This window comes from Heliangelus exortis, chromosome 4 (assembly GCF_036169615.1).
Source record: "Heliangelus exortis chromosome 4, bHelExo1.hap1, whole genome shotgun sequence".
In the NCBI taxonomy this organism is placed as follows: domain Eukaryota; kingdom Metazoa; phylum Chordata; class Aves; order Apodiformes; family Trochilidae; genus Heliangelus; species Heliangelus exortis.
In genome coordinates, this window is record NC_092425.1 from 757,150 (window position 1) to 775,254 (window position 18,105).

At 43.2% G+C, this 18,105-nt stretch overlaps 1 protein-coding gene across 16 annotated transcripts in view; it reads right to left on the bottom strand.

The window, feature by feature from the left end:
• ADGRL3 (adhesion G protein-coupled receptor L3) overlaps nt 1-18,105 on the bottom strand; it is a 406,353-nt gene that overhangs the window by 24,492 nt on the left and 363,756 nt on the right. For all 16 annotated transcript variants that reach the window (XM_071742547.1, XM_071742549.1, XM_071742548.1 and 13 more), the window contains 3 exons: nt 7,430-7,598; nt 4,526-4,651; nt 2,038-2,134 (listed from right to left, as the gene is read on the bottom strand). In XM_071742547.1, coding sequence (XP_071598648.1) covers nt 2,038-2,134; nt 4,526-4,651; nt 7,430-7,598 — 392 coding nt within the window. The remainder of the gene's footprint in view (nt 1-2,037; nt 2,135-4,525; nt 4,652-7,429; nt 7,599-18,105) is intronic.

Below are 18,105 nucleotides of genomic sequence, written 5' to 3' on the forward strand. Positions count from 1 at the left end.
CACCTGTTGCTCTGGAGATACTGCCAAAGAAATGTCTTAACCTCCATTTTGCAGATACTTCTGCCCACCAGTAAAGAAAGACAGAAACAAAAAATATTGTGCCTGCTTTCATGAAAAAAGAGGAAGGATGCCCCTGTACAATACTACAATTTATTCAAGTCACTTAGATATCTGACCTAAAAGGCTTCCATTCCAAGAGAGTTATCAGGCTGCTTCCATAGCCAGAGGAGAGATTCAGGCCCTCTGGGTCTGATGTAACATCTCATCTGATGTTACACAAGGAAAATAGATGGATGAAATCCACTTTGAAGATGCTTCCCCTGGCAGTTCAATTCCCACCTGACCTTTAAATAACAGGCACATCTAGTAACAGGCTCTTGGCACACTGGGATGAAGATTGCCCACTTGAAACCTCTTCACAGCTTTCCCAATTTACGGTCGTACTCCCCTCTTTTCACAGAAAAAAAAAAAAAAAAAGCCAAAAAAAAAAAGCTTGAACTGAGAAAAGGAGAGATGTCTTTCTTCTGTTGACAAGCCTAGGAGATCCTGTTTGCATTTCTGTTTGCAGGGGCTGCATTGGAGAACAAGTCAATTCCTGCTCTAACTAAAGAAACAAACATTTCAAGCATAACATTTTGGTTTCCTGCTGACATGGAGCAATGGGTGGAAGACAGAAACAATGGTTCTTGCTGTAACCTTTTAACAACCATGGATCCCCTTCTTAATTAGCCCCAGAGAAGCCTGGCTGCAGCTCTCCAGCCTTTGATGCAAGGACAGAGAGAGGAGAGGGCAATGCATGTGGATAAATCAGGTATTTGAAGGAATTGCATTTGCAGTGATGGCATCTTACAGCTGGTTTTATCAATGAATCTTCAGTGCAGAGTGAAAACATCCTGGCAAAAAAACCACCACAGAGGGTCTTGAGGGAGAAAACTACATTTCCATGTAGCTACACTGCCTTCTCCTTTACAGTGATTTGGTGACATATACAATGTTCAGAGAACTGAATTGTGTACCTGTAGTTCCCCAGCACTCAGCAGTCAACACTACAAACAGCACAGTCAATACTCTGCAAGCCTGTCCTCAGCCAAAACTCACCCTAAAATCAGTGGGAATTCTGGGTGAAAAAAGACTGAATAAGAACCAGAGTCCCAACTCAGTTTTCAGTCAAACCACCAAGTCTGGAAATATGTTTGACAGATCAGCCCAGTAATCCCAATTCTACCCCCTCTTAATTTCAGTATCAACTGGGCAGATACATTAAACAGATTTTGGCACTGGTTGCTCAAGACAAGCCCATCAAGTAATTCTACTGGAGGAGAAAGAAACCAATCTCTGGGGCTCTTTCTCTAGTATCCCCTTATTGTTGTTTTCCTGTAACCCCCTGAAAAAGTCTTTTCCAAAACCAGCTGTTCAGTTTTCCTCCTGTGCCAAGCACCCCTTCTATTTGGCATCCATGTTTCTGATACCCTTTCCTCCACAAACACCTATAAAGTTCCCATCAGTCAGTTCTTCAAACTTGTTTTTTTAACATCAACACAGACAATTTTGTTCCAAGCACAGTTTCTTCTCTCCATCTATGCTGCTGTTAATTTCTGCTTCTGTAAAGATGTCAGTATTGCTCCATTCCCAGGGCAACCAGGACTCCTGTGATGCTTGACACAGGCTGCACAGTGCTGGATGTGCCCAACACCAGTAATGAGGCCTGACACCCCAGCACCTTCTGCTACTTGCACTTTGCTGCAGGCAAAGGGAGACTCCTTTTGCAACTTTTTTTTAAAATTATTATTCTCTTTCCTAACTCCCTTCCATAAATTACAATTCTTGGAAAAGCATGTGTAAAAATAAAGAAAGGAAAGGCAAAAATGCACCGAGCACCACAAACAAAACCTCCTCTCAGTTATCATTACAACATTTCTTATGAGCGAGCATAGGGTCCAGTGCCGTTTGAGGGGAGGAGGGGAAAGGGGCAGCACATTTCAGACTCCTTAAAGCCATCACAAGAGTTAAGAGATATGAAAAGTAGTTTATAATTACCTCTGTTGAGTGAAGCTGAACTGTTTATATCTCCAGTAATAAAGGAAGACTCGGACTGCTTTCGAACTGTGTCATTCCACATCCTACGAATCCGGCTCTGAAGAGGGAGTGAACCACAGCAGGTCATGAATTTTTAGCAGCTGCAGATAGGTTTCTCTCTGCCTCACTAGAGATGGCTGTTGTTGTGTCTAGCTCAGGATGAGACTTGTTTCTAGCCAGATGTAAGCAAGAGTTTGCTGGTTTGCTGTAACCCACCCTGTGCATGCCAGACCCTGCCTACCTGATTCTGTCAGACAGAAGCCTATCTCAAAGAGGGGCACGATCACATTGCTTGCATCCTCACTTAAAAAAGCAACACAAATTGTATAGAGAGACACTCAGACCTGCAGGAGCTACAGATTTACCAATAATAGCACCAAACAATGGAAAAATAACTTAAAACACAGAAGCACACATGCTTCCTGTACCATCTCAGATAGCTTCTGTCTTATTTTTTGTGACTTGGTCTGCACTGTGCTGTTCCTGAATGAACAGAAGCTTTCTATACTCACTATCCATCTTGGGGAATACTAGGGGGGAAAATCCCCCACAAATAAATTACTTCTGTAATTTAAGATGAAAAATCTGATGGTTTTGCCATCTGTGGTACAGCTTCTGCTGCTGGGGAAACAGCATCCCCAGCTAAACCTCACTAAAGATAAAAAAAATCAGCCAATATGCATCGTGTGAGTGGTTCAACCACAACTCCTGTGGCTTGGGGCACCCAGGTATCTTGGGAAAACTCTTCCTGAACTCTTGGACCATGATGGATGTGTCCCATGGCTGCAGGGATGTGGTGCTGGGTGGTCTAGGGAATCCTAAAAAACCAGTGTGTCCTGTGGGATCTCAGCCGTGCAAGATGTGAGATTATTTGTGTTCACAGCTGAAAAGTGCCTCCTGCTCCACATATATAAGAACAGCACCTCCTAATCAAGCATTAGCCCTCCATAAATGGAAGCACAATGTTACATGAGGCCCATGCACTTTCATAGCAACTGTTTTGCACCTGGACATTTAATCTCTTGTTTTTCTCTGACATGATCCATTGTGGATTACTTATTCTGTTTCCTAGGTGCTTTTCAGAGAAAAAAAAAAAAAGCATCTTAGGAGTTTTCCTTCTGTATTCAGAAGTCTGGAGTCAGATGCTCCATCCACATGCCATCACCCATGTCAGCTTTCTCCTGCCCATGACAGGTCTTAGGCACTTCCATCCTTCCCAGGATGTGCTTCTGCAAGCACCATGATCTCCCTTGGTATGACAAGGTTTGGCTGTCATGAGGGACTGAGTTGGGAGACTCAGTTCACCCTCAAGAGGGCTTTTTTTTTTTTGTGCTGAGACTACCCAGGAGGAGGGCTCATTAAAGTCAGCTCTGTTGGGACAGACAGTACTGAAGTTATGCAAAATCAAAGGCTTCAAAATCAGCCTTCCAATTGTTTCTGGATATAGTGAGTGAATTTGAGACCTTATTGATTACTGTGGGATTTGATGGCCTATTGGAGAGAGACTCCATATTTTATTGCTGTTATTTCCCCTGCATAACATCCAGATGTACACAAATGGCAAAGTGGAGCCCTTGGATGACATCTTGGAAACTGCTGAAAATAAATAATAATTTGCTCCAAGACATAAATTGCAAATTAGGTTTTCCTGGGAGGTTATAAACTGTTACTTGCTGCATGTCTTTCATAATTTAATAGTGGAACTGTCTTGTATAATTACTTCCATTAGTAATAGTGAATAAATTTGTGTTTGGTTTCTATTGATTAAGAAGTAAGCTTCTCCACTTTATGTGAACTGTTCATCCATAAATCTGCATCTTTACATGCACGTTAGCTTCAAAATTGCTAAGTGCACAGACTATACAGAACCTGAATATTCAGGTGACCAAAGTGGAACAGCTCCAGTAACTAAATAAGATAATCTGACCCAAATGGATTCTCCTAAGAGGTCTAAGGCAAATTGAGTGAGGAAATTAATTGATCAAACCACAGAATGCCAGAAAGCAAACCTCTTCACTGTGTGGCAATTGAAAGACTCTTGCAGTCTTTTTTAGCAAGAAAAAGAGTTGATGGTTACAGTATCCTCTGCATCACAACAGCTATGGCAGCAACTTCCAGCTTCTGATTAAAGGATGCCCTGGGACAGCTGACAAAATGCTCCACTGGCTCCTGTGGAGGGTGGGCACATCACATCAGATGATGACCACCCGCCCGCCTCTGGAAGGCAAATCTGCACTTTTTATTTTCTGGTGACAATTATTTCAGAGGCACTAATTGCCTCCACATCCCCAGGGAAGCCCCTGGTGCTGGATTCAGCTCCTCAGGGAGGGCCATCTCAGCGAGGGCACTGGGAGGGTCCTAAGGTGAGAAGTTTCCTGCCCAGCACAGCTGTGGGGAGCACTGGCACAGTGATGCAAAGCACTGAGGTGTGGAGAAGCAGCAGAGTTACCTGTGAGCCTGTGGAGTATCTTCCAGGTGTCCGTGACCCCGAGGTTTTTCCTGAGCCAATGGAGCTCTCTGTACTTTTCCCACTGCAGCAGTGTGTGCGCAGGCATTTCCCGTACTCCTTCCGTACCTAGGAAGGGCAGAGCAAGAGCAGTTACTGGGCAGCTCCTCCTCCCACTCCTGGGATCTGATTTCAACACAGCCCCAGGTCAGTGCCTCACTGAAATGGCGGCTGCTGCAGTGCCTGGGAAAGAAGCCTATCCCACCTTGTGGCTGGCAGCCCTCGGGATGGGAGCTCACCATTACACTGGCATTAAGGACTGGTTTTGTGCAGCACCAGCTGGTTGTAGCTTCCTCTGAGGAACGTCAAAGGAGGACAGGAGAAACTACAGATGCACTATTTATGACTGAAAATTAATATCCTCGTAGATTGGAAATAAACTAGCATATTGGTTCATCAAAGCACTAAAAGTTATTGTTGCTGGCAGGGGATTAAGAAGAAAAATTCCAAAAGAAACATACAAGAGCCATTGATTTTTTTTCTTTTCTAAATTATTTCTTGCAGTCAAATTGAAACTCAAGGAAACTGCAGAGCCAGCAGCCTTCGAGATTCTACTCCCAGTGCAGAGGGGTGGCTGTACCCTGCTCACCCACAGCCCCATGTGAGCTGGTCCTGTTTTAAACAGGCATCTTAGTCAGGCTGGGCCAGCTCCTAGCCAGGGGGGGAACTCCTAGCCATGCCACCTCCTTGGCTCCAGGGGAACTATGCTGGCTTCTGCCAGGGCAGAATCTAAGCTTGACAGAGCTTCAGCTGTGGGGTTTTTTTTGTGAACAGCAATACCCAGGAATCAGATGGGACAAGACTGAGCAAACAATACTGAAAAGGCAAAAGCAGCTCATGGTGCCAGGTCATGATGAAAAAAAGCTCAAAAAACCCCATGCATGCCTAGGGTTCCCAAGGTTCCCATGTCCCCAAGGAACACGTGGTTTGCTGAGAAATTTTGCCAGACTATCTATGAGCATTTCAAAACTGTGAAACAACTGTTTAAATAGCAAATTACAACTTTTTCATTAGGCTCTTCCTGAAGCGCTTCAGACAAACATGATACCACCACTGTCCAATATGCTCAAGTGCCTAATCAATCCTTTGCTGAGAGAAAATAACTCACTTGCTTTAATTAGCCACCCACTGCTTGCCTCTCTGTAGCTTTTTGCTGATTTTCTAGCCCATGATGGAGAGGAAGGATTTTTTTTTTCCTTTCTCCTCTCAAATTAAGTTCTCCCTCAGCTTTTGGGTCCACCCCACATCAAGGTACCCACCATGTTCTCCTTCCCTCTGTGCATCAGGAGCAATCCCACAGTTATCAGTGATGGGGTGTGGGTGTAGAAAAGAGAATGGGTATTCTGTGCTGAAGGAGCACTCTGACAGCCAAGAGGGTTGCAGTGTTGTGCTGGGATTCCCAGTGAGGGACTGACCCTGTGAAGTGCACTGTAGGTGGAAAGATGGACCAGTGCCAACTGTGCAGAAATTCAAACTCCTTTCCAAAGAGGCACCTGGGGGGTTAATTCTTGGTGATGATGCTTCCTATATCCTTATTACCACCTTGCCTGGAAAACTTCTTGCTGAAAATTTTGGGAAAATCAAAAGGCAGTTTCATCTTGATAAAGCTTTTAAGCTTTTTAAGATTCCCAAATCTGAGAGGAAACTACAAGGAAAAAACTCTGAACCCTAGAAGTCTTCCTTTGGTTTCATGAATAGTAATTTTGCACTGCTCTGCAGACCATTCCAGAGGCATCACTCACAGAGCTCACTTGCTACTAGGAATTTTGTTTATGTTTTCAAAGGTCAGATCTCCCTTGCCTCTAAAGGAAAACGTGGGTAACACAGGATCAGGCCCAGGGCTCTTGGATGCAGAACAGACCTCAAGATGGCCCTGACTTTACACAAGAAGCCATTTCACCAGAAGCCACTGATTACACTGAGAAACTGGGACCCAGATGTATCCAAGTATAAACTCTTCCTATGTTTATATCCGAGAAAGAAAACTGCCCTTTGAAACAAACATGCACATAAAAATCAGCAGACACACACAGAATTGGGATAGCTCTGTACTACTGAATTTCAGTGGAAAAAGAAACTGTTCTTAAAAATATTTATTACTGATAGTCAGAGGCTGTAAGTTCCATCTACATATACACACAGAGATTTTTGTTTTGATTTCCTCCCACCCCAGAGTTTACCTAATTTACTCCACTGTTATATTGCAAAATCAAAGCATGCTTCAAGTTCCACCAAAAAGCACTTACTGTGCATGGTTTGAGGAAGATTTCCAGAAGCTCACATTAGGAACAAGCAATACAGTGGCTAACAAACTGTTGCAGAGCACAGATCCTTCAGCTCTTAAAAAGGGCAGGGAATCATCTCCTGTTTCATACCATCAAACCATATATGCTGCTATAGGAAGGGGTGACAGCCTGAAGGAACTGGAAATCAGGATGCAAAGTTTCATTTTCCTGCGAGCACTCAGCCCCTTGAGGGCTCTCTGGATGCCCATGGAGTCTCTGTCACCTTACTCTGACCTACAGGCAAGAAGAACCTGGCTGGCAGCAGGCAAAGCCCTTCTACAGCTTTGCTACCAGCTTGCCCTGCTACCTGCCAGCTGCTTTTGCCTTGCCTCTGACACGCTCAGTGCTAGAGCCCTGGCTCCTGAAATGGCACTGCCACTTCACTGGCACCTCGTTCCCCAGCATCTTACTGGTTTCCAGTTTAAATACCACCCCTGTTAGGTGCAGAGAGATACATCTGCATGAGACAAATTCAGGGCACACAGATGATGTGATGCTGCAGTTGTAAGGCAGCAAAGCACCCTGTAACCGCTTCCTTTTGCTGCTGGGAACTGTCTCTTACCTTTTTCTGGAGGACACAATGGAAAATGAATATAAACATTCCCTGCAGAGAATTGAATATGGTGAAGAGATAGGCCATGATGACTGTGCTTTCATTAATATACATGAGTCCGAACGCCCAGGTCAGTCCTAGTAGGCAGAGCAGGGCTATTGCACCTATTACCCAGGACCTGTTAGGAGAAACAGAACAAAACAAAACAGGGATTGGTTTTTCACCTACAGAAGAAGGCACACATCTGCAGGCAGGAAGACTTTGCCTGTGGTTCTAACAGAAAACAGCATATCAAAATGACTCAGACAGCGTTGTCTTCAAGCTGGATGCAGTTTAAAAATCTTCAGGCTTAAGGAAATGTATGGCAATGGAAATGTCATGAGCATAGAAGTTTATCATAACCAAAGCATATTTTTAACCCCAAGGTTTCCTTTTTTTTTTTCTAATATGTAAAAGCAGTGTGAATGTAAATGATATGCAGATGCTATTTCTGCAAATGACAGTAAAAGAAAATAATCCAACAGAAAAATAATGCTAAATGTCACTTTTTTAGTGTCCACTGGCTTCGCAGGAGTGCCAGCAGGATTAGCTTCTTTATGCTTAACACCAAGACACTTGTATGGCTCCACTTTGACTAATCTGCAATTTGCCAGTAAAGCAGATAAACAACTACAAGCAGGTGGGCAAGCCCTCACTGCTGCCAGGTCAGCTCTGCACAGGGAGGATGTGATGCTGCTTCAGATTTCTTCCACCCTGCAATGAGGAGGAATATATACACACTTACAGGTGTTCAGACATCACATTTGTTAAAACAGCAGCTGCTGGCACACTTCTGCTTGGATAGGCTAAAAAACTAAGATTATTCCTTACTCCACCCCAGAAGGGAAGTGGGAATAGGGATGCAGCTACTGCTTGGCCATGCATGTTGTTCAAGCAAAGTCACCTACAGCAGTGCCAACAGTTCCTGCTTGCTTTCTGCTAGTGACTTTCTGCTTGGACAGATGGGATGGCTGCTGCATATTATTTTTTTGCAGTGTACTTTCAGGAAAGCTGAAAGCTGTGCTGGGATGGCAGAGGGATTCCATGTTACACGCTAAGTAACATTTAGTCTCCCGACAAAAGTAACTTCTCAGAGACTGATCTTCCAGTACCAGGACACGAGATGCAGTGTGACAGACAGGATAGGAGCTGTGTCCTGGTCCCAGCCATCTCCCTGGTTTCCACATGGTAAATTACCTACAGCTTGGAACTGCTGCTGCACAGAGGAAGGAGTCAACTTCTGTCTGGGAAGCACAGCACAAAGGGCATAGCAAGCAGCACCATGAGCATTCCTTTGCCCTTTTCCCCAAGGTCTTCATTTTTTTCTTTCCTTCTTTCTTTCCCTGGTATAATTAGTCATGCAATGATATTGAGCCTTTGCACCCCTTTCTTGATGTTTAACTCCTGGGTTCCCCAAAACAAGCCAGTCTGCAGGGACCAAGACCTGACTCTGTTTCTAAGCCACTTCAGCCTTGTAGAAAGATGGGTAAGGTCTGGAAATACTTTGGCTTCCATCTGCTAAGCAAAACATGGGGCAAATGAAGCAGCAGCAGTTCAGGGGAAAAATGTTTAGGCAGGCAATCTCCACTATAGAGACCCCAGAGCAACTGCAGCCTTGAATCCTTTTCCTTTTAGCAGGGCTTGTCACAAACAGAAGCACACTGATGCTGTATTCATGCTTTCTCTTGTTTTTTTCTTTATGTATTAGAACAAAAATACAGCATTAGGTCTTTCACTGAAGTCTATAAAATATGCATTATTTAACCACACAAGAAGAGCTCCCTAAGGGAACTGTAACTGCTTATTAAGGAAGTTCTTTAAAAATCACCATTATGTGTCTAGCAGACCAGAACAGCTCCTTTGAAGCATTTCCAGTGAATCCCAATAATAAATATTTAGCACAATGCAAATTGGAAATGCACTCTCCCAATCTTTCAGAAGGGTCTAGGAAAACTAGACAAAGTTTACAGCTTCAGCCAATTGCTAGGTTTCTCTAACCGAGATTCCACCATCAATGAGAGGACATTATCATCTTAATTACATGCCAATTAAAAGAACACAAATACTTTTCTTCCTTTAAAAAAGAACAACAAAAGAAGTGGAAAACACTTTTTTTCTCCCTCCCCCTTTCTTTCTCCTCTACAATCAAAAGCTTCCTGCATTTACAGTCTTTTAAAAACAGTATCAGAAAACCATTCTGCTCTGAAGCACAGACAGACAGTTCTTGACTAAAAAGCCTTTGGCTGCAGAGGTGTGCAGGAGTGAAGCAGTTATTTAGTGGAAATAGGATGCTTTCAGTGATGGAGAGCAATCTGTGGGTCAGAAGACCCTCAACAGTGCAAACTGCATGGGTTACAGCAGTGCCTTTCACAGCATGAGCCAAGGAGATAAGAGGGTATGGATATGACTCTGCACAGCTCCATCCCCTACCCAAAGAAAAAAAATAAAAAGAAGAACCAAGTGATAACAGAGAGAGTGGGAATGATGCTGGGAGAATGAACACAAAGGACTCTTCACCAGAAGAACAAACTGAAAGTCTACTGCAAAACTGATTTGCTTCTCTTTTGTGCTACTGGGCATTACTTTTTGGTTGCAGGAGAAAAATCCCAGGTGCTCTAAGACATGTAATTTCTAGGCATTTTTTGCTTTCTTTGCAGGCTTTTTTGGTGCAGCTTGTGGACTTTGGTTTGCTCTTTGTACAGACTTGCTGGTACTTTTTCACAGTTTGTCTTTTTGTAGTGCAGTTTTACAGCAATATATAAAAATGTGTCCATGTTTTGGTGTGATTTAAAATCAGATTTACAATCAATAATCAGGTACTCCAATGAGTAAGGAGAAGTCTCCAGTGCACAAAGATTTGCTAGCACTGCTTCCATTAACCAGAATGGAAATGATGGGTACTGACACCCATGCATCTTCCTGAAAATGTAATTCTGTATTTTTCTTACCAGAAAGCACTCTGGGTGACAGAGCACAGAGGGTATAACAAGCATTACTGGTGCAACAAGTCTGTACTACACAGGATTAACTTGGGAAAGTTCATCTTGAATTCAGGTTATGGCCAATCAAAGAATATAAAGCCAACACAGTAACAACTGGCTGGCAATATGTATGCAGCACACTTACTCTGCATCTTAGCTGTATGCTTACTGTTTTCCTGCACAGTTTGCTCTTCTGCCTCAAATGTGAATGACAGAAGCTTTAATGATTTTTCAATATTGATTTGACAGCTGGTTCATGAGACCACACTGATAAATGAAATTTATCAGCCATTCAGGTCATTCTTACTTGATGAAGGGTCTGTTATCCTCATAGCTAAAGAATGCATAGACATAAAGACAAGAACACCAACATTAGAAATATAATGGTGCAGAGATATGGCTCAGTGCTAGTCCCCCTCCCTTCTCCCACCAGCCCTGACCAAAGCCAAAGGCAGAGCAGCATCAGGAGATGCTGGTGCCCAGCAGCCAGGCCAGCTGGAGCCTGAGGATGCTGGTTTGATGTGCAGAAACAAGCATCTTCAGCTGCAGAATCTCTCCTGGCTCCCATCACAGAACTCTCAATTGACTTTGAAATCTCTTATAAGAGTCATGGGAATCTCTGGAGGAGAGGAGCTTTGGGAATCCAGCACAGCCACCACAGAAGGCTTTCAAGGGTTCAGGCAGCAAAACCTCCCAGTGACTCCAGCACTCTCCCTCTGCAGTGCATTACAGGAACTTCTTTGTTGACATTTACTTTTCCATAAGACCAACTCCCAAGCTGCCAACTTACAAACCAGCCTACAGTGTTATCTTTTTGAGATAATGGCATTAGGATTTTCTAAAGCTCACCCTGGGTGACAGAAAGCATTGACCTATTTACTCTGATTTCATGGGGAAAGACAAGGAAAGGACTCTGAACAGCCCCTCCTTGGCAGCACCACCAGGGATCTCCAGCCCATTCCAGCTGTGTAGCATGGTATTGGGCAACTCCCTTGTGCTGGGACAACGTGGCAGAGTTTTGGCTCCCCTGCCATGCAATTAAATTAAATGAAGACAGGAGACAGTACAGAGCTCCCAGCCCTGCAGTGTGGGCAGGAATTTCTGTTCCTGTGTTCACAAGCACTCAGGTTTTATGGTGAAGTTTTTACTGTTGAAATGCTGCCGGTGATAGCTTGTAAAAATAGAGAATTAGGGAAATCTTTTTCTTCCTTTGCTTCTCTCCAGACCCTCATGAAGTTTTTCAGTGATCTGTATCAGCTTTTTCCCAGGCAGCTGAAGGCTCCATTTCATCTTTGTACAGACAGAACTCTACACTGGTAAACCTGGCTTGCCTTTTACCTTGAGGGTAACAGTTCAAAGCAGCTCAGGAAAAACCAGCCCAGAAGACCTGAGCAGTTTGTACCCCATTTCCAACCTGGATGTGTCTAACTGCCCAAAGCAAGCAGGTACCTGCAGAAATGAAAAATCTTTTTAAAGATGCCTGGCTCCCAAACACTTAAAATCTCTTACACATAGGGCCTGCAGGACTTAGTGTCCTATATCCCTTAAGAGACACAGGTCAGTCCTTTTCACTTCACCAACTCGTGTGCTGTAAGAAGCCTAACACTTGGGTTAGAAATTATTGGTGTCTGATAAAAATTACTCCAGATTGTTTTGTTTATTTTCCCCTGGTAAAGTCCGTGAAACCTATCAGTGCTGCAGTAATGCTGTATCATTATCTGCAACACATAAAAACCACCACTTAGACAAGAGGAAAGCCTTTGAAACTCCCAGGAAAATGGAGCTGCTAACTTGAAAACTGAGATCATATTCACTAGCTGCAAAAGCAAGTAATAGTTGAAAGAGAAATCACTGGATAACTGAGTGTAGCAGAGCTTGAGACACTAGATCTAAACTACTTTCTGCAGATTTGTATAAATTCTTCCATTTCCAGGCAGTCAGGGATAGAGCCCATTGAATTTATTGTAGGTGACTCTGAGCCCTCCACAGTTAATGGGAGACTGCAAGTTATTCCCTAAAGGAGCAGGTAATTAAGGTAGGTGAGGCTTTGGCATTTTTGGAAGAAATGCCTCTCAGTAACTGCAGTGGAAGCCTGAATGATGGCTTAAGTGGGAGCTTCACTTTCAAAAACCTGAAGTTAAGAAGCTGATCTTTCCCAGTTGTATGATTCCTGTAACCTGCAAAGTCTCACCTCACCTCCTGTGTGTTCCTTCACAGCCCAGATGATGGATAGGGGATGGTCTACCAATCCCTATAAATTCCTAATTCATTTTCCAATCTTAAGAAAAGACCTGACTTTACCTTGGGGCAAAGACTTCTTAAGGTTAATTACACATCATATAAAACTCTTTCACAATCTTATTTGAATCAATTTCCAAGAGTACTTTGTCCTTCTATGATGAGAAAGGACTGTTCATTTTACTTCTATATTCCTGTGATATTTCCAGACCAATACTTTTTTAAAAAGTTGCTAAAATTATCTACTGATATCCTTGTTTAGATGCTTAAGGAATTTCAGATCCAGTCCATCCTAAGCTAAGGGTGTTGTGCTGTCTGTCCTTCTAAAACTCCAACAGGTACCTTTCTGCTACAAGGCAAATGAATCAATAGCCAGAATAGGCACTGACAGCCCACACAGAGGCACACACAACTTGCAACTGCATTATATGGTGCAAACCACTTCCCTGTATGCAGATTAGCAAGATCCTGGATTGCTAAAACCTTCTCTCTCTTTTTTTTTTCCCCCTGCAGGAAAAATAAGGTAAGAGGTAATCTGCACACACAGATTGGTCCTAAAATGCTGCTGAGCAGAGAAAGCCTGTTACCAAAACAGAGCTATTCAGCTCTCATTTTAAAAGAACAATGTCTGGTCTCCACACATTTTGAAAAGTATTTGCCTTCTCTCTCTTTTTTTTTTTTTATATTTGACAAGTGTAGTTTTTGAGCCACATTTAGAGGAAAACAAGGCCTTCATAAAACCCTACATAACTAATCAACTTCAGAGGTTATAATTTTATTCAATCCTTTATGGTTTAACCTTACCTTACTCAAACTTATCACTTTTTTGACAATTCAAAGTGCTTTCCCATCTCACCAACAGGAGGAAAAGGCTCAGTAAGCACAAAGACTCAGTGCTTAGGCCCCAAAATAACAGTCTGGCTTGTGAGCAGAAATGCCCCAGTGAGTACACAGGACCTTTACCAGCTGTAATGGGTGATGAAACCCAAATAAAAATAGATGGATGATGTACCCCCTCGAAAGCATTTGGGAAGAACTGTGTTATTAATCTTAACATGGCACAAATAAAGCAGAGACACAGATGTTTCCTGCAGGCAAGCAGGAGAGAGACCCAAACCCATAGAATCACAGAATAAAATAAAGCATATTATTGTGCCTCCCCACTGCCTTCCAACATGAGGCAGTAGGGATGTTTGTTTGCTTTTCCCTTTTTTTAAGTTTCAAGGATTAGAAAAGATTGATTTATTGAACTGCTGAAAAATCTATGGAAGGAGTTAGAAAGTCCAGCACTCCCCTCATAAGGCACAGGGGCTCATCGTTAATTAGTCAAGGAGCATCTTCATGGTGAGAAAAATCAATGGCAAGCAATAAAAGAGTGCTTAAAGGATTTTGCCTTCACGTTTTGTGACAAAGTTACCACCTTGATGGCACCAAGCCAACTGCCTTCCTAATCACCTCCCTTCGGCTGCTGGTGCTCCTCACAGGGCTACCCAACCCATCATTCCCAAGTTTCATCTCCTGGCTCTGGCACTGTCTCCCACAGGAGGTGGTGGGGCCTCTCAAGACCTCTGCAGCCATCCTGGGGGTCAGCAGGCCTGTGGGAGCTGCAGAACAAACCCCAAGCCAGATCTGCTCAGGATGAACATGAAGTGAATGGCATGAAGTGAAGCTGTGTGTGTCTGAAACCCACCTCTGATGTCCACCAGTGGCTCTGAAACTTTACCCAGGCAAACAAGGTGACATCTTGCTTGTCCCTGCATCATGCCCTAGCTTAGCATCTGGGGCAATCTATCCCTGATTTTATTTTATCCCTGATTTTTTTCAATATCCCTGATCTGTCCCTGATCCATCATTCTTCTCCCCCTCAGCTCACCCGTCATGGCCTGCTCTCTGAGGTTTGTTCTTAATTACTGCACTTGGAAAGAGCAATTCTGTTAAGCTCATCTCATTTTCTGTAAGTAATTAATTACCCTCAGAATTGCTTTCCCTGTTTATTTCATTCCTCCTAACTTTGCAGAGGCATGGCACGATTACTCAGACCACACTGATGTGTAACCACATATCTGATTGTTTCCACACAATAGGGATTCAGCAAAGCCTTCAGACACATTTGTATTATCCAAATAGCACCAACAGGGTTTGCTGACAAAATACTTAAAATGTATGGCCTTTTAAAACAGTAATCATGATTTATGGGTTCACAGAAAGACCTTAAGTATTTAATACCTTCCAGGATACTCTCTGAAATCAATAACTGCTGATTAATATTTTTTTGTAATAATACCTGTCAGAGAGAAGATCAGTGCTTTGCAATCACCATTCAACATTAATGCAGCCATCACAAAAACTAGATAAATAAGCAAAATGCAAAGCCAAAACATTCAGGTATTAACCAAACCCTTCTGTGAAGAACTCTAACAGCAGCAGATTGCAAGAAAGAAAATGGGCTGCTGCCATCAACATCACTGGGTGAGGAAGATACCCAGACAGAAGTATAATCTCTGATGTTTTTTTCAGCATCAGTAGGGTTTCTGCCTCCATGGTGCTCACAAAGTCTGCACTCTGGCAAAACAGAAATATTCTGTATCTTTTCGTGGTAGGAAGCTTGTAAATACTTCATTTTGTGCCAATTCCAAGTGACTTTTCTGTGTTTGCTTTAGGCTGCCTGTTCAAAGCTTGCTCATGCAGAAATGCAGATGAAGGCTATAGAGGAGCATCACTGAGCTACCCACAGGACTAGGAAGCGTGGTGTTTTCCTACACAGAATCCAGGTGGCTGCTGAGCTGCTGAAGGTATGGTGCTCTCGAGGCCACATGAGACACAGAGATCACAGGCTGAGCTCCTGCACAAGAGAAGTGAGGCAGTTTCTGCTGCCCAGCTCAGTACCCTGCAGCCAACATCTAAACTTTGCACAAAGGAGGTTTTCCTGAGGAGAGAAAAAGCTATTCCTCATTTTCAGAAGTACTCAGATCACTTGATCATCCCTGCAAAAGACTCCTGTCAAGTTTTCCAGTGAGAGAGGATGTGCTGTCTGCTCATCCCAAGCACTGCTACAACACACACTATTTCTCATTAAGTTTGTCCAGACCCAAACACTGGCTCGGGGGCTCCTTTTGTTCCCAAGGCTCAGATTATCTTTTCCTGGAGGAGGAATCCAGGGATGATTCCTCTCAGAGAGGCATCCCTGGAAATTTTGTGCTCTACACCTGCTGTCCCCAGAAGTCCAAGCAAGCTGAATACAGCCCATCTGGCTGGGAAGGAGAGCTTACCAATGCCCACTCAGGGAGTCTCTCAACTTAGTTAGTAAAGTTAGTAAGCCTCTCAACTTTTTGAAAGTAATATGAAAATCTTTACAGATCAAATGTAAAGATACAGATTAAATGAGCTTTAAAGCTCTTTTTTTTTTCAGGCACTACTATTTTTATTTAACATTTCAAGTTATAGGTAAAGACCAGTCATGATTTCAGTTCATGTTTAACAGAGTTTGGCTGTAGGATTCCTATAGACCTCCTCTCCTCAATTGCTGCTCCAAAGGAACCTGCACGTTGCCACAAACCTTTGGCTCCTGCTTCTCTGAGCACTGAGAATGCTGCAGATAGAGGATGGGGCTTTTTGCATTCAGGTGGTGCACAGGGCATGTTCTCAAGAGATGGGACCTTCGCCCTGCTCTGTCCTTGCTGTGCACTCCCAAGCAACCAGGAACATAATGAAGGATTAAAGTGCTGCTGTTCTTCCAAGACAAGTGCCCTGGGTGAACCCAATGCAATCAATTCCAGACCCCCTGGCATCACTAACTATTTTCAAATTGCAGTTTCTTGTGATTAAACAAAAAAGATCTGGAAACCAATAGATGAGTTTAAATCTCAATAGAAAAAGATGAAATAATCCCCACCATCTCCCTACTTCCACTTGTTCTAAAATGTCTAGAACAAAGCACAAATTAACCTTCCTTCAGTAAAAGGGTATCTGATACAGATTGTTATTATGCATAAGTAATGTAAGCTCTTCCTACCAAATGAGAAGAAATATTGCATTTTCAAAAGTCTTACTTGTTTCTCACAGCACCAAACCCAGGATGTTTACTTTTTCTGCATTTCAATCAGCTGAGTAAATAAAACTGGACTGGTAAAGCTCTGTTCCTGCCAGCACAATACTGCTGTGTTAAATCAAGGATTTAATTTAAACATTTCCGCAGAGGATTTTTGGAAGTTCTATTTAACCTTTGTTTTCAATTTTCTACCTAACTCTGAGGATTTTTTTTACGATTTAAGAAAACTCACAGGACTGAACCACCAAGCTAATCAGGGGGCTGGGATTAGTCATGTCTCTTTATATCAAATACTTGTGTTGAAACAAGGAAATGAGCAGATAATCACTAACACCCATACAACATTTGGGGAGAGCTGAGCAGGGGAAGGGTTTGCAAAGATGACAGATTTTCTAAAGGGGCTTCTCAGTTTTGTGCCTGATGCTCCTCACCCCTCTCCTCCCCCAGCCTGGGCCAAGCTCCCCAGAAGAGCTCAGCCTGGGCTTTGCAAGGGTTCATCTAGTAATAACCAGTGGGAAGCCTCTGCATCTGGCTCCTGCTTTTGGCTTTTAGGTTGCACATTCTCAGATGTATTTTGGTAAGTCTCTTTATTTTTGTGGGAAAAAAATAAATGTAAGAGTATGGGGTAAGTCTCATTTCCAGTTGGAAACTTGGGAGAACATGTTAATGTATCCATGCAGACAGGGCCATGTGCCTTTAGCCCCTGACCATCTGAACCCCCAGGGCAGCCCACAAGCAGAGCCAGAACATTTAATCCCCATTAATGGGATTTCAATGTGTGTTCCTGTGAATATGGCCACAATACCTAAAAACATTATCTCCTGCACGTTGGGAATAAACCGTTTTTTCCAGGGGATTTCAGGTTTCTACTATAGTGCTTATTCTGGTTTTGCAGAAGATGGGATCGGAGGAGGTTTCCACAAGAGGGAAAAATGCCTCTCTAGCAACAACAAAACCTAAGACTCTGGGTCTCCCTTTCTGAAAGAGAGAAATAAAATTTCCAAGATGACTCTTGGTGGGTTTCTATGGCACTGGGATGAGCTTTTCCAACAAACCCAGGGCTACAGCCCAACATACTTGTCTTTGAAGAGGTCCCCATGATTTATTCTTTCTAAAGAGCATCCAGGTGGGCTTTGGCACAAGCCAAGCTATACCCTTACTAAAAAATGCAATAAAATGGGACAAAAAAAGAAGTAAGTTGACAAAGCCTTCCCCTCCTACCTTCTTTCCAGCAGGTCTGCAACTGTGCTTGGCAGCTACAGCCGACATGTTGCCCTTCCAAAGCAAATAAAATGAAATCTCCTTGCCACATACTGCAGCACAAAAGAATGTCAGGATCCTGGTCTGGCCAGGGGGAAACACTGACAAACCCAACCCCA